Raw genomic sequence first — 12,591 nt, 5'->3', positions numbered from 1 at the left:
GGGAGGAGCACTTGAGCCCAGAAGTTCCAGATCATCCTCCGCTGATATAGCAAGACCCTTATGTCTACTAAAACTAAAATTAGCCCGGTATAGTGGCACATGCCTGTGGTCCCAGCTACTCACGAGGCTCAGGCAAGAGGATTGCTTGATCTCAGGAGGTCCAGGCTGCAGTGAGCTGAGATCGTGCACTGTACTCCAGCCTGGACAACAGGGCAAGATCCTATCTTAAAAAAAAACAAAAGGCCGGGCGCGGTGGCGCAAGCCTGTAATCCCAGCACTTTGGGAGGCCGAGACGGGCGGATCACAAGGTCAGGAGATCGAGACCATCCTGGCTAACACGGTGAAACCCCGTCTCTACTAAAAAATACAAAAAACTAGCCGGGCGAGGTAGCGGGCGCCTGTAGTCCCAGCTACTCTGGAGGCTGAGGCAGGAGAATGGCGTGAACCCGGGAGGCGGAGCTTGCAGTGAGCTGAGATCCGGCCACTGCACTCCAGCCTGGGCGACAGAGCGAGACTCCGTCTCAAAAAAAAAAAACAAACAAAAAAAAAAAAAAAAACAAAACAAAAACACACACACACACACACACAGCTTATCCAGTTCTATCTAATAAAAGTAACAACGGCCAGGCCTGGTGGCCCAACCCTGCAATCCCAGCACTTCAGGAAGTAGAAACGGGAAGACTGCTTGGGTCGAAAAGTTTGAGACCAACCTGGGCAACACAGCGAGACCTCATCTCTATAAATAACAATTAACAACAATAATCATAACAAAGCAAAACCAAAACACTAAAATTGATTTAGGGATGATAAAGCAATGCACAGGAACTGTCAGAGTCCTTGGACAGTCGGGCAGCAGAGGAACAAGACAATGTGGTGAGGCAGGTCATCACTGCCACATGGCTGTGGCCTCTGGCAAATCTCTTTCAGTTTCAGGGTTCTCACCTAGAAAAAAGCATTATTATCTGTACGTTGTACAGTTGTCGTCACTCTTAAAAGATACTTTATGTAAAAAACTTAGCAAAGCGCCTAAAGAAGTTGTTCAATAAAGTAACTGTAATAATGATAATCTTTTGCAAATATTAAACACCTCCTCGAAATACCTAGTGTTCCTAAGTAGAAAGCATCAGCACCACTTTACAACAGACTGTCAGTGGACAGACTAGATATTAAAGACCCAAAAATGCCAAATTTCTATATTTCAAATAATGTTACCTAGGTAAGTTATTTTTAATGGGTGAGCCAGTTAGAATATCCTGCAACAGAAGATCAGTCCTTTCTTATAAAGCATTTGTTGACTGGGCACAGTGGCTCACACCTGTAATCTCAGCACAGCTGGTAGATCACTTGAACCCAGGAGAGACCAGCCTGGGCAACATGGCGAAGCCTCGTCTCTACAAAAAAAATACAAAAATTAGCCAAGCATGCGCCGGGTGCAGTGGCTCACGCCTGTAATCCCAGCACTTTGGGAGGCCGAGGTGGACAGATCACAAGACCAGGAGGATCGAGACCATCCTGGCTAACATGGTGAAACCTCATCTCTATTAAAAATACAAAAAATTAGCCAGGCGTGGTGGTGGACGCCTGTAGTCCCAGTTACTTGGGAGGCTGAGGCAGGAGAATGGCGTGAACCCAGGAGGTGGAGCTTGCAGTGAGCCGACATCACGCCACCACACTCCAGCCTGGGCGACAGAGTGAGACTTCGTTTAAAAACAACAACAAAAAAAAAAAACTAGCCAAGCATGGTGGCTGTGGCGCAGGCCTGTAGTCCCACCTATTGGGGAGGCTGAGGTAGGAGGATTGCTTGGGCTGGGGAAGTCAAGGCTGCAGTGAGCTGTGATAGCCCCACTGCACTCCAGCCTGAGTGACAGAGTGAGACCTTGTCTCTTAAAAAAAAAAAAAAGAAAAGAAAAGCACTGGTTTAACATTTTAAATAATAAAAACAGAAAGCTTTCTCTCTCTTTAGTATTTCTCTAAGTAACTCTTACTCTCGAAGTTTATATGTAAATTGACATTATGGCATGCCATTTTCCTGCCTCAGCCTCCCGAGTAGCTGGGACTACAGGTGCCCGCCACCATGCCTGGCTAATTTTCTGTATTTTTAGTAGAGACGGGGTTTCACCATGTTAGCCAGGATGGTCTCGATCTCCTGACCTCGTGATCTGCCCGCTTTGGCCTCCCAAAGTGCTGGGATTACAGGCGTGAGCCACCACACCCATCCAGGTACCTATTATTAATTTTTAAAAAAACTGTTTAAAGAGTTTAAAGAAATGTAATACGTGGACAGATGTCTTGGAGTGTTTACAAAGAAAAAAATAACACAGTCTCCTAAAACAAACAAAAGATGTATTATATCCCTTATGATGCTAAGGGTAAGCCCAAAAATTTCTTAACTTATGTTGGCTCATAAGAAAAGCACATTGTTTTACAAAGACCACAAGTTTATAGACTCAACGGTCAGGAAAAATATCCATAACAACTTAAGCAGCTCCTAATCAGAGCTTCTAATTCATATTAACAATCTGATGGTTTTGCTGGCACATACCAGACAGCAATTCAAACTCATATAATCAAATGAGCCGATGATCTTATATTGAATAAATTATTTCCAAATACTTTTCTAGAGCTGTTTGCATTCTGGACACCTCCCTTTCAGAATAAGTTTAAAGCCATGTCTCCAGTACAGCTGGACATATCTATCTTGCCAGAGCCATAAATGTCATATCATAATGCGCTGAATAGACGGGGATGATCTTGGTCAGCATACAATTCTACTGGTTAGTCAGGGGTATATAGAACGTCTTCTAGGCAAACTGCAATCCCACACTAACCAATGAACTTTTTGTTTATAATTATGATTCCTTTTATAAAAAAGAGACCATCTTATTTTAAATTTAAAAACAGATGCTTAGGCTGGGCACATGGCTCATACCTGTAATCCCAGCACTTTTGGAGGCCAAGGTGGGTGGATCACTTGAGTCCAGGAGTTCGAGACTAGCCTGGGCAACATGGTGATACCCTGTCCCACGGAAAAGTACAAAAATTAGCTAGGCACAGTGGCGCTTGCCTGTGGTCCCAGCTACTCGGGAGCCTGAGGTGGGAGGATCACCTGAGCCCCAGAAGCGGAGGTTGCAGTGAGCCTCGATTGCACCACTGCACTCCAGCCTGGGTGACCAAGTGAGACCTTGTCTCAAATAAAATAGAAGTTTAAATCAATATTCTAAGGTTACTTATCCCTTTCATTTTATTTCAGAAACAGGTAAATGCAAAAATTCAATCTGTCACTAACAAAGTTACTTTGTACCATATATCTATTTTTTGGGCAGTAAAAGTTACTGAAGGATGCTTTCCCTATCTTTAGCTCCTCTCTTCATCTAATACAGCTTAGTCATAACCACTAAAGCCAAATAATTTTTAAACCTAGATCCTTCCCTCCTTCCCACTTACTCATGTATTTATTTATTTAGACTCAGGGTGCCACTGTGTCATCCAGCAGTGGCGTGAAAATGGCTCACTGCAGCCTCAACTCCTCGGCTGAAGCCATCCTCTGACCTTAGCCTCCCGAGCAGCTGGGATCACATAGGTGCCCACACTACCACAGCTATTTTTGTTGTTGTTGTTGTTTTTGGAGAGACAGCTTCTTGTCATGCTGTCCAGGCTGGTCTCGAACTCCCGGGCTCAGGCCTCATACCCACTTCAAAATCAACAGATCTGTCTGGATGCGGTGGCTCACGCCTGCAATCCCAGTACTTTAGGAGGCCAAAGCAGGAGGATCACTTCAGCCCAGGAGTCTGAGACCAGCCTGGGCAACATAGGGAGACTTCTCTCTTTCAAAAGAATTGTTTCCTATTTTTTTCTCCCCCTTGGACGGAGTCTTGCGCGATCTTGGATCACTGCAACCTCCGCCTCCCAGGTTCAAGCGATTCTCATGCCTCAGCCTCCCGAGTAGCTGGGATTACAGGTGCCTGCCACTACGCCCGGCTAATTTTTGTATTTTTATTGGAGACAGGGTTTCACCATATTGGCCAGGCTGGTTTTGAACTCCTGACCTCAGGTGATCTGCCTGCGTTGGCCTACCAAAGTGCTGGAATTAGACATGAGCCACCATACCCAGCCAAAACAAAAAAAATGTTTTAAAAATAAAAATAAATGAAATAAAATCAATAGATCCTCTCTCCCCATGGCCATATTTCAAAGATGTCGGTGTTTAAATGTTCTTTCCTCCCCTCCTCAAATCCTACTTTCTCTTGTAGAATTTGCAAACCTTAAAGGCTATATTCTTTTTTTTTTTTTTCAGAGTCTTGCTCTGTTGCCCAGGCTGGAGTGCAGTGGCGTGATCTCGGCTCACTGCAACCTCCACCTCCTGAGTTCAAGCAATTCTCCTGTCTCAGCCTCCCGAATAGCTGGGATTACAGGCACGCACCGGCTAACTTTTATATTTTTAGTAAAGATGGGGTTTCGCCATGTTGGTCAGGGTGCTCTTAAATTCCTGAACTCAGGTGATCCACCCGCCTCCCAAATTTCTGGGATTACAGGTGTGAGCCACCGAGCCTGGCCCAATGCTAGATTCTTATTACCTCCATTCAACACTCTCCATCTCCCCCTCTACTCCTCCTTAGTTTAACATTTACAGATAGCAAAGAAGGCAGACTGGTATTATCCACAGGGAGCGTCAGAAAACTGAGGAAATACTATATTACTTACCCTACTACTGATTAAAACCTAGAGGAAAGCCACAGATAAACCTTGAGAGCAAATGCAAGACAATACAGAGAGCACAAAACAACAGTATTAACACAAGAAAACTGAAATAAGAAATTCAGATTTGCTAAAGGATTAGAATGGATCACTGCAGCAGATTATTCAACAGGAAAGATTTTTTTAAATGCTAAAAGCTAAAAACAACTTATAAATCACTAATTAATTTATATCGTTCCTGGTTAGAAAAAATAAGGCAGTTCAGACAAATACATATATTACTAAACAAGAAAATTAAGGGACTTGGTAGCAAAGATATGAAGGCAATGGAGTCAAATTTAATATAAGTTACTGTTCAGAAAATTAAGTACCAAAATACAGATTTTCTAAACTGTTTATATATGCCAAGAAATCAGAAAAAGGCAAGGTTGGGAAGGCAACCCACAGCTATCCAAGCATCACAAGGTGTGCTTTCCTGTGAGCCAATGTTTCTCCTCCAAAGTTAGAAAAAGCCTACTGTGGATAGCTCATGTTGTAAATATATGACACGACAGGTAACTACAAACACTAAGTAGTGACCGAGCACAGTGACTCACCTGTAATCCCAGGACTTTGGGAGGCCAAGGCAGGCGGATCACCAGGTCAGGAGATCAACACTATCCTGGCTAACACAGTGAAACCCCGTCTCTACTAAAAAATACAAAACATTAGCCAGGTGTGATGGCATGCGCCTGTAGTCCCAGCTACTCAGGAGGCTGAGGCAGGAAAATCGCTTGAACCTGGGAGGCGGAGGTTGCAGTGATCTCACAACACTGCACTCCAGCCTGGGTGACAGAGCGAGACTTCATCTCAAAAAACAAACAAAAAAACACTAGTAAAATTCTAAATTCAAAGATTATAAAAATAGGACCATTTTTTGTTTGTTTGTTTTTTGAGACGGAGTCTCGCTCTGTCACCCGGGCTGGAGTGCAGTGGCAGGATCTCGGCTCACTGCAACTTCTGCCTCCTGGGTTCAAATGATTCTCATGCCTCAGTCTCTCCAGTAGCTGGGTCTACAGGCACGCATAACCACACCTGGCTAATTTTTTTTGTATTTTTAGTAGAGACGGGGTTTCACCACATTAGCCAGGCTGGTCTTGAATTCCTGACCTCAAGTGATCCGCCCGCCTTGGCCTCCCAACGTGCTAGGTGTGAGCCACCACGCCCAGCATTCTTCCTCATTTCTTGTTAACAATTTTAACAACATAAACTGACAAACCTGATCACCAAAATACAGCATTCAAAGGCTTTAGCAGAAAAAGACTGAATTGCAGTCAGTGAATCAAATTAGTAAAAATGTTTACTTTATCATCATTTTAATCCTGAAAGTGACATTGAGTTTTATCTTGTATTAAAACACAGTTTACCTCCTAATAGATTTTTTTTTCTTCTCCTTCCTTTCTGACTGAGAAGTTGAGCAGTGCCAGATGCCCAACCCCAGCTTCCACCACCTTCCTGCTGAAAATCAAGAGCAAGGCAGCCCACGGAGTGGCCCCGGCAGGATTCTGGCCATCTCCCCACTACACATGGGTTACCACTGACTCTGCTTCATTTGGACCCCACGGTGAGCAACTCACTCACGCTTGTCTTGAAACACACGTGTAATAAATGTTTAGTGTTAGTAATAGTGTGTTACTAAAATGAAGACTCAAGCCAGCAGCAGGGGAGGTAGATTCCAAAAATCACTTAATTATCAAAGCCACTAAAGCCAAGTTATTCCAATGTCTTATTACCAAGATATAGCCAGAAAACTTACTTCTCCAGGCTATAATAAATACCTTCACACTCTTCAAGTTTTAAAGACGCATTCTATATAGGATTCTGCCAACTGGAGGCTCTGTCTACCAACTTGTGAGCTGTTTCATCATGAAGGAGGCAAATGGTAGGTCACAAGACTCTGGGTCTCATTCAGAAGTATAAAAACTTACCAAGCAGTGAAGGGTATTCGAGAGAGAGAAACAGGATTTCAAAATGAAGATTCCAAACCACTGCCTACCAATCTGGCACGGCAAGTCGGGCAAATACACACTCAATGACAGTCACTGGGGTCAGAGTAAAAAGAAATGGATTTAAATTAAAGATGGAAAGACTTAAAATCAGGCTTAAAGAAAAACCTCCTGATTTAAATTGCTAAGCACCTACAGGAGATAACCAAATCTACCTCTTACCACTAATCTATCAACTAATAAGACAAAGTCTCCAGCTAAGCGTTACTGTGCTGATACATATTAGGAAATATGTACCCAAAGCACAGAAAAATAGCTGTTGACACAGAGAACCAAGTCATAATGTAATATTAATAAAGTAAACATTTGACCTTTTACCACCTCTAACACGTGGCACCACCAGGAATATTCATCCATGCCTCACCATTCAGGGAAGGTAAGTGAGCTCACTCAGGAAGTGCCACCGGCTTCCAGGTCACTGGTAAGGACGAGCTGCCTGCTGCCTCTACCTTCAACAGACCTTGACCGAATCGCATCCCAAAGCCGGCTATGTGCTTGGAACTTACTGAGCAGCTATGGAGTCTGGCTTTCAGGAACTCTGGGTCCAGTCCTTAAAATCAAAAGTACTAAATACAGGGCGATGAGAACCTCTATTGCTACATTCTCCTAGCAATAAAGGAGACAAAGCCCCAGCTGACTCTATTATTTGCTTCTTAACAGTGCTTTACTGTAGTGTTCAAGGGTTTTCAAACACTTCATTTCCAGCTTCTCTTAAGCATAATGCGTCCCTATTGACTCTCAACTGTGCCATCAAACGTTAAAACAGAACCTGTCGTTTCATTTCTAACATTCTACGGCTACCTCTATCAAAAGCTGGGCATGGAGGTACTTCAGTCTGGCCGGGGCGGTTGCTCAGGCCTGTAATCCCAGCACTTTGGGAGGCCGAGAGGGGTGGATCACCGAGGTCGGCAGTTCCAGACTAGCATACAAAAATTTGCTGGGTGTGGTGGCTCATGCCTGTAATCCCAGCTACTCGGGAGGCTGAGGCACAAGAATCGCTTGAACAGAGGAGGCAAAGATTGCAGTGATAGGAGATCGCGTAACTACTCTCCAGCCTGGGCAACAGAGCGAGACAATGTCTAGAAATAAAAGAGATGCTTTAGTCTGACATACCACAATCAACTACAATTTAATTGGAGGGAAGAGCCGACGTTGGACGGCTTTCACATGTGGCTTCACACTGTTGTTTTTCTCCTCTGGCTGGGTATGGCCTGAGGATGACTGCCCTCCAACAACTGAGGATGCTGCAGGAGGACCAGCCCAGCACCTGTCTACGTCCCCTGCACTGTGTGGCCGGCTCTGCCGCTTCTTCCCCGCTTCAGCATCACCTGCCACACTTCGTCTCAATCTTAAGCCACTGAGAACGATCAACACCAGACCGTTAAAACATAAACCAGTATAGGCCACTAAATAATTCGTAAATATTTCAAAATGTATTTCAAAACCGACTTTGTATGGTCAAAACATTATATTCTAGCCAGTCCAAGTTTTAATAAACAGTAACACCTAGCATCACTACTGGGCAAAGAACTTCAACAGGGCCTACCTTGACACCAAGTCTAGAGCCTCCTTTCCAATTAAAAAAAGTGGATAAGCCCCAAATATGCATTAAAAATTAGTTTGGCCATTTGCTAGGTAGTCCTTCAAAGTATTTCCAAGTATTCAGAGTTCCAGTACCTTTCTGAAAGAAAGGGTGATCTTTCTGGTACTGGTTTGCATAATTATGCCTAAAAAATGTCATCTTGAATTTTCAATGAAAAGTCTTAAAATATTCAGGCAAGTGGAGAAAATGGTGATCCGCTGGCGTTAGAAGTTGACAGAGAGGCTCTCAGTACAAACTGTATCTGAACATGTTCCTTACAAATTAAGATCTGCACCGGGGGCTGGGGGCTTTGAGAAAACCAACCACATTTGAACCCGGTCCACACGGCCTGAAGGCGGAGGTGCGGGGCAAAGGGCGGCGGGGAAGAAATACCAGCAACTCCGCTGCCCCTGCCTCGCCGCGGATCACGTGCCCGGCGCCCCCTCCCCCAGGGCCGGGGGCGGGAGAGAGACGCGGCCTCCCGCGCGCCTTCCGCACTCCCCTCCGCGCCCCAAACCCGGGGGCCGGGGTGGTCTCGGGTAACCATCCCCAGGGCGGCGGGGGAGCTGCGCGGGGTCAGAGTCCTCAGCAGCCACCACTGATGCCCCGCCGCCCCCGGCTCCCCGCGCACCCCGCGGGTCGGTCCTGCGGCGGCGGCGGCGGGGGCCGCGTCTACGTGGCGCGGTCGCGGCGAGGCGGGGACTGGGGCGCGGGGACCGGGAAGCGGGGACTGCGGCGCGAGGAGGGGACGTCTCAGCCCGCGTCGCCCCGGAGGGTCCCGGCCTCCAGCAGGACAGCCCCGGGCCCGCGCCGCCCCGGAGGGTCCCGGCCTCCGCAGGACAGCCCCGGGTCCGCGCCGAGGGGAGGCCCCCAGGCGCAGACACTCGCCGCCAGCCCCGGAGGGACGCCGGTGAGGAACCCGGCCCGCGCCCACTTACCTGCGGCGGCTCCGCTCCCGGCCCGCGGGCGGCTCAGGGGAGGCGGCGGCTGGACTGCGACGGCTAGGACCCGCCGGGGAGGGAGGCCGAGGGGGCGGGGTCGGCCGGGGGCGCGCGCAGGGTCGGGGCGCCAGCAGCCGCCGCGGTCTCGGAAGCCGCCTGGGCCGCAGCTGAGTCGGGCGGCCCTCATGAATGGGACGCGGCGGCTGCGGCGGCCGAGCCGGCAGCGGGCAGGCGGGCAGCGCGCAGGCCCCGCCCCAGCCACGTGACGCGCGCTCCCGGCCGCGCGCCGCGCCCCAGCAGGCAAGCGGCAGGCGTGCGGCTTCTCACCGCTCCCAGTCCCGGGGCTGCGGGCCTGGGCCCCTAGCCGAGTGGGGGCGGGGCCTCGATTTTCTACTGCCTCGGGCGACAGGAGCGTTACTTTAAAAAAAAAAAAAAAGTTTTTCCGGTCCCCAAGGCAACCCTGCGGCGGGTCACGTGGGACTGAGAGCCCAATTGCCAAAAAGGAATATCAAAGTGCAAAGAAAGTCTAGGGAATGAATGTTTTATAATCCCCTTTTGATCACTAGTAGTAGCACATCTCCTTTGCTTACTTACATCCCCACCAAAAAAAAAAAAAAAATCCTATTACACAACTGATTTTTTTAAATATGTCGGGGTTCTTTTGTTGCTTTTTGTTTATTCTTTTTATCGAGGCAGGGTCTCGGTGTGTTACCCCGGCTGGTCTCCAACTCCTGGGCTCAAGCATCTTCCCACCTCGGCCTCCCAAAGTACTGGAATTACAGGCATGAGCCAGCGTCCCCAGCATTAAAATATACTTTTTAAGAAATGGGTGACTCACGCCTGTAATCCTAGCACTTTGGAAGGCCGAGGTGGGCGGATCACTTGGGGTCAGGAGTTCGAGACCAGCCTGGCCAAAATGGAGAAACCCCGTTTCTACTAAAATACAAAAAACCAGCCGGGCGTGGTGGCGCGTGCCTGTAATCCCAGCTTCTCAGGAGGCTGAGGCAGGAGAATCAGTTGAACCGGGGAGGCAGAGGTTGCAGTGAGCCGAGATTGCGCCATTGCACTCCAGCCTGGCGACAGGGAGACTCCGTCTCAAAAAGAAAAGAAAAGAAATGCGGCCGGGCGCAGTGGCTCACGCCGGTAATCCCAGCATTTTGGGAGGCTGAGGCGGGTCGATCGCCTGAGGTCAGGAGTTGGAGACCAGCCTGGCCAACATGGCAAAACCCCGCCGCCACTAAAGATACAAAAATTTGCCGGGCGTGTTGGCACGCCTGTAATCCCACCTACGTGGGAGGCGGAGGCTGTAGAATCACTTGAACCTGGCGGGCAGAGGTTGTAGTGAGCCCAGATGCCACTTCCCTCCAGCCTGGGAGCGAAACTCTGTCTCAAAAAACCAACCAACCAAACAAACAAACTAGATTGCTGATGTTGTATACTATTGGTGCACACTGGTTTTTAATTTGCAGCCTATTCTATTATTATTCTATGATTGAAAGTAATGAACAGAAGCCTATGTTATTTCTATATAAATGCCAGTTAATTTATGAGGTGCATCTTGTGTGTGATCATTGATACAGTTCTGAGGGTACTGAAATAGGCATTTGCATACACAAAGCTGTTGCGTGAAGGACAGGGCTGCAGTCCAGTGTCTTCCCAGTAGTGCCTAGTGTAGCTGGGCGGTGCTTGGATCCAGGGAGCAGGCGACCACTTCCTCACTTAAGTTCCTTCTGCTTTTCTCTGAAACTCAATCAAGTTTTGCCCCATCTGTAATCAAGGCCCTACAGAAACATAGGTAGTTGCACTGGCACACGCCTACTAGGAATTTTCCTCATTTCACTGCTTCTCACTTGGCTTCACAAGTAAAATAAAAATTTAAGAGGACTAAAATATCCCCCTCCATATTCAATGGATTTTATAAATATGGAGAAGAAAAATTAAAGCTAGAGAGAGAATTTAATCCTCAGTTTCTACGTCAATAAAATAAAGATAGTAGTGTCTTTCTTACAGAATTGTTTTGTGGATTCCCCGTGATAACTTATAAAGTGCCTACTTTAGTGTCTGCAACGTGGAACAGGCTGTTGGTGTTTATTTTCTTTCCTTTCTTCCATTTTTCCCACTTAGACTTTTCCTGTTTCTCTCAGGCTATTTTCTCTATCTCTGCCTTGGGAGGGAAATATTCTGCCAAGCTCCCTTCCTTCCTTTCATCATTCAGGAAGCCCTAGAGCTCCCCTCCCTTCCTCCAAACAACCTTGCGTTTGAGACCCCACTCAGAACGAGTGGTTCAAGTTGCTAGTGTTTTCCTCATTTTCCCCATGTCTACTAGCTTACACCACCACTTAAGCAAAGCGGTGACTCATTAAGTGTTTGTTGCATGATGAATCCCTGCACCTCCTGGGCTAGGAGATCTGGAAGGGCCACCCCAGGTCCACCTACTCCACGGGAGTGTCAGAGGAAGAAAGGGCTTCCTTCCACTGGCCTCTGACCCACCGCCTTCCAGCTCCAAGGTGAGGAGCCTCACTCCACCTAATCGTCCCCTCTTCCTCAACTCTGGCTTCATTCCTGCACTTGAAAAAGAAGCTTTCGTGGCCCCTCGGTTCCCCCTCAGGCTATTGACTTACCACACAGCTTCTCTTTCCACCCAAGCTACCTGAAAGAGTTTCAGGTTTTCTCCCGTCTTCACAGGCTTGCTCCTCCTCTAACCCTGAAACTGCTCAAGCTAAAGTCACCGATGATCTTCTGGTTGCTGAATACAACGGACCCCTTTCATGTCCCGTGCCTCATGATGTCTGCAGGGCGAGATGCTCTTGATATTATTTCCTTCTTGAAACTCTCTCCTCCCCTCATCAGTGGGAACTCCTCTGAATTCTATATGCCTGTGCTCAGTGGCTTTCAACGCCTCAACCAGCAAGGTCCAGTGATGTCAGATTCAAACCCATTATTTGTGCTGCTTCAAACCTGCTCCTCCTGAATCTCCTATCCTGGCTGATGGCACTGTCATCTGTTTAGTCATCCCTGCCAGAAACCTAGAGGGGAGTCTCATTTCCCTCTACCCCCATGCTGCCTCCATCATTTCTCCTCATTATTCCTCCTCATGATTCCTACTCTTCCTGAGGGAGTTCGTGTCACTCCTGCTCTAGCTCTCTGCAGAGCTACTGTATTGGCCGCTTTGAGGGCTCTCCTCCGCCGCACCACTCACCCCTGCTTGTGATTAGGCCCTCGCCATCTCTCTTGTGGTCCATTGTAGGAATATGCCAACTGGTCTCCCTGCCCTCTTGTCCTGCCCAATTCCAAGCATCCTCTAGTCTGAATTGCAGACCTGGCCATG

The 12,591-nt window shown here is 47.7% G+C and overlaps 1 protein-coding gene across 3 annotated transcripts in view; it reads right to left on the bottom strand.

The window, feature by feature from the left end:
* The window catches only part of LPIN2 (lipin 2), a 93,994-nt gene extending 84,487 nt beyond the window's left edge, over positions 1 to 9,507 (bottom strand). The window contains exon 1 of one of the 3 annotated variants that reach the window (XM_025365060.1): positions 9,211 to 9,507. In XM_025365060.1, the coding sequence (XP_025220845.1) occupies positions 9,211 to 9,450 (240 nt within the window). In that variant the 5' untranslated portion in view covers positions 9,451 to 9,507. Of the gene's footprint in view, positions 1 to 7,853; positions 8,086 to 9,210 lie in introns of those variants that run through there. The other 2 variants (XM_025365063.1, XM_025365062.1) reach the window with 2 other exon arrangements.
* Positions 9,508 to 12,591: the final 3,084 nt, after the last annotated feature.

This window comes from Theropithecus gelada, chromosome 18 (genome assembly GCF_003255815.1).
Source record: "Theropithecus gelada isolate Dixy chromosome 18, Tgel_1.0, whole genome shotgun sequence".
NCBI classification, from domain to species: domain Eukaryota; kingdom Metazoa; phylum Chordata; class Mammalia; order Primates; family Cercopithecidae; genus Theropithecus; species Theropithecus gelada.
The sequence above is the reverse complement of the archived record's forward strand: the minus strand, read 5'-3'. Positions and strand labels throughout refer to the sequence as shown.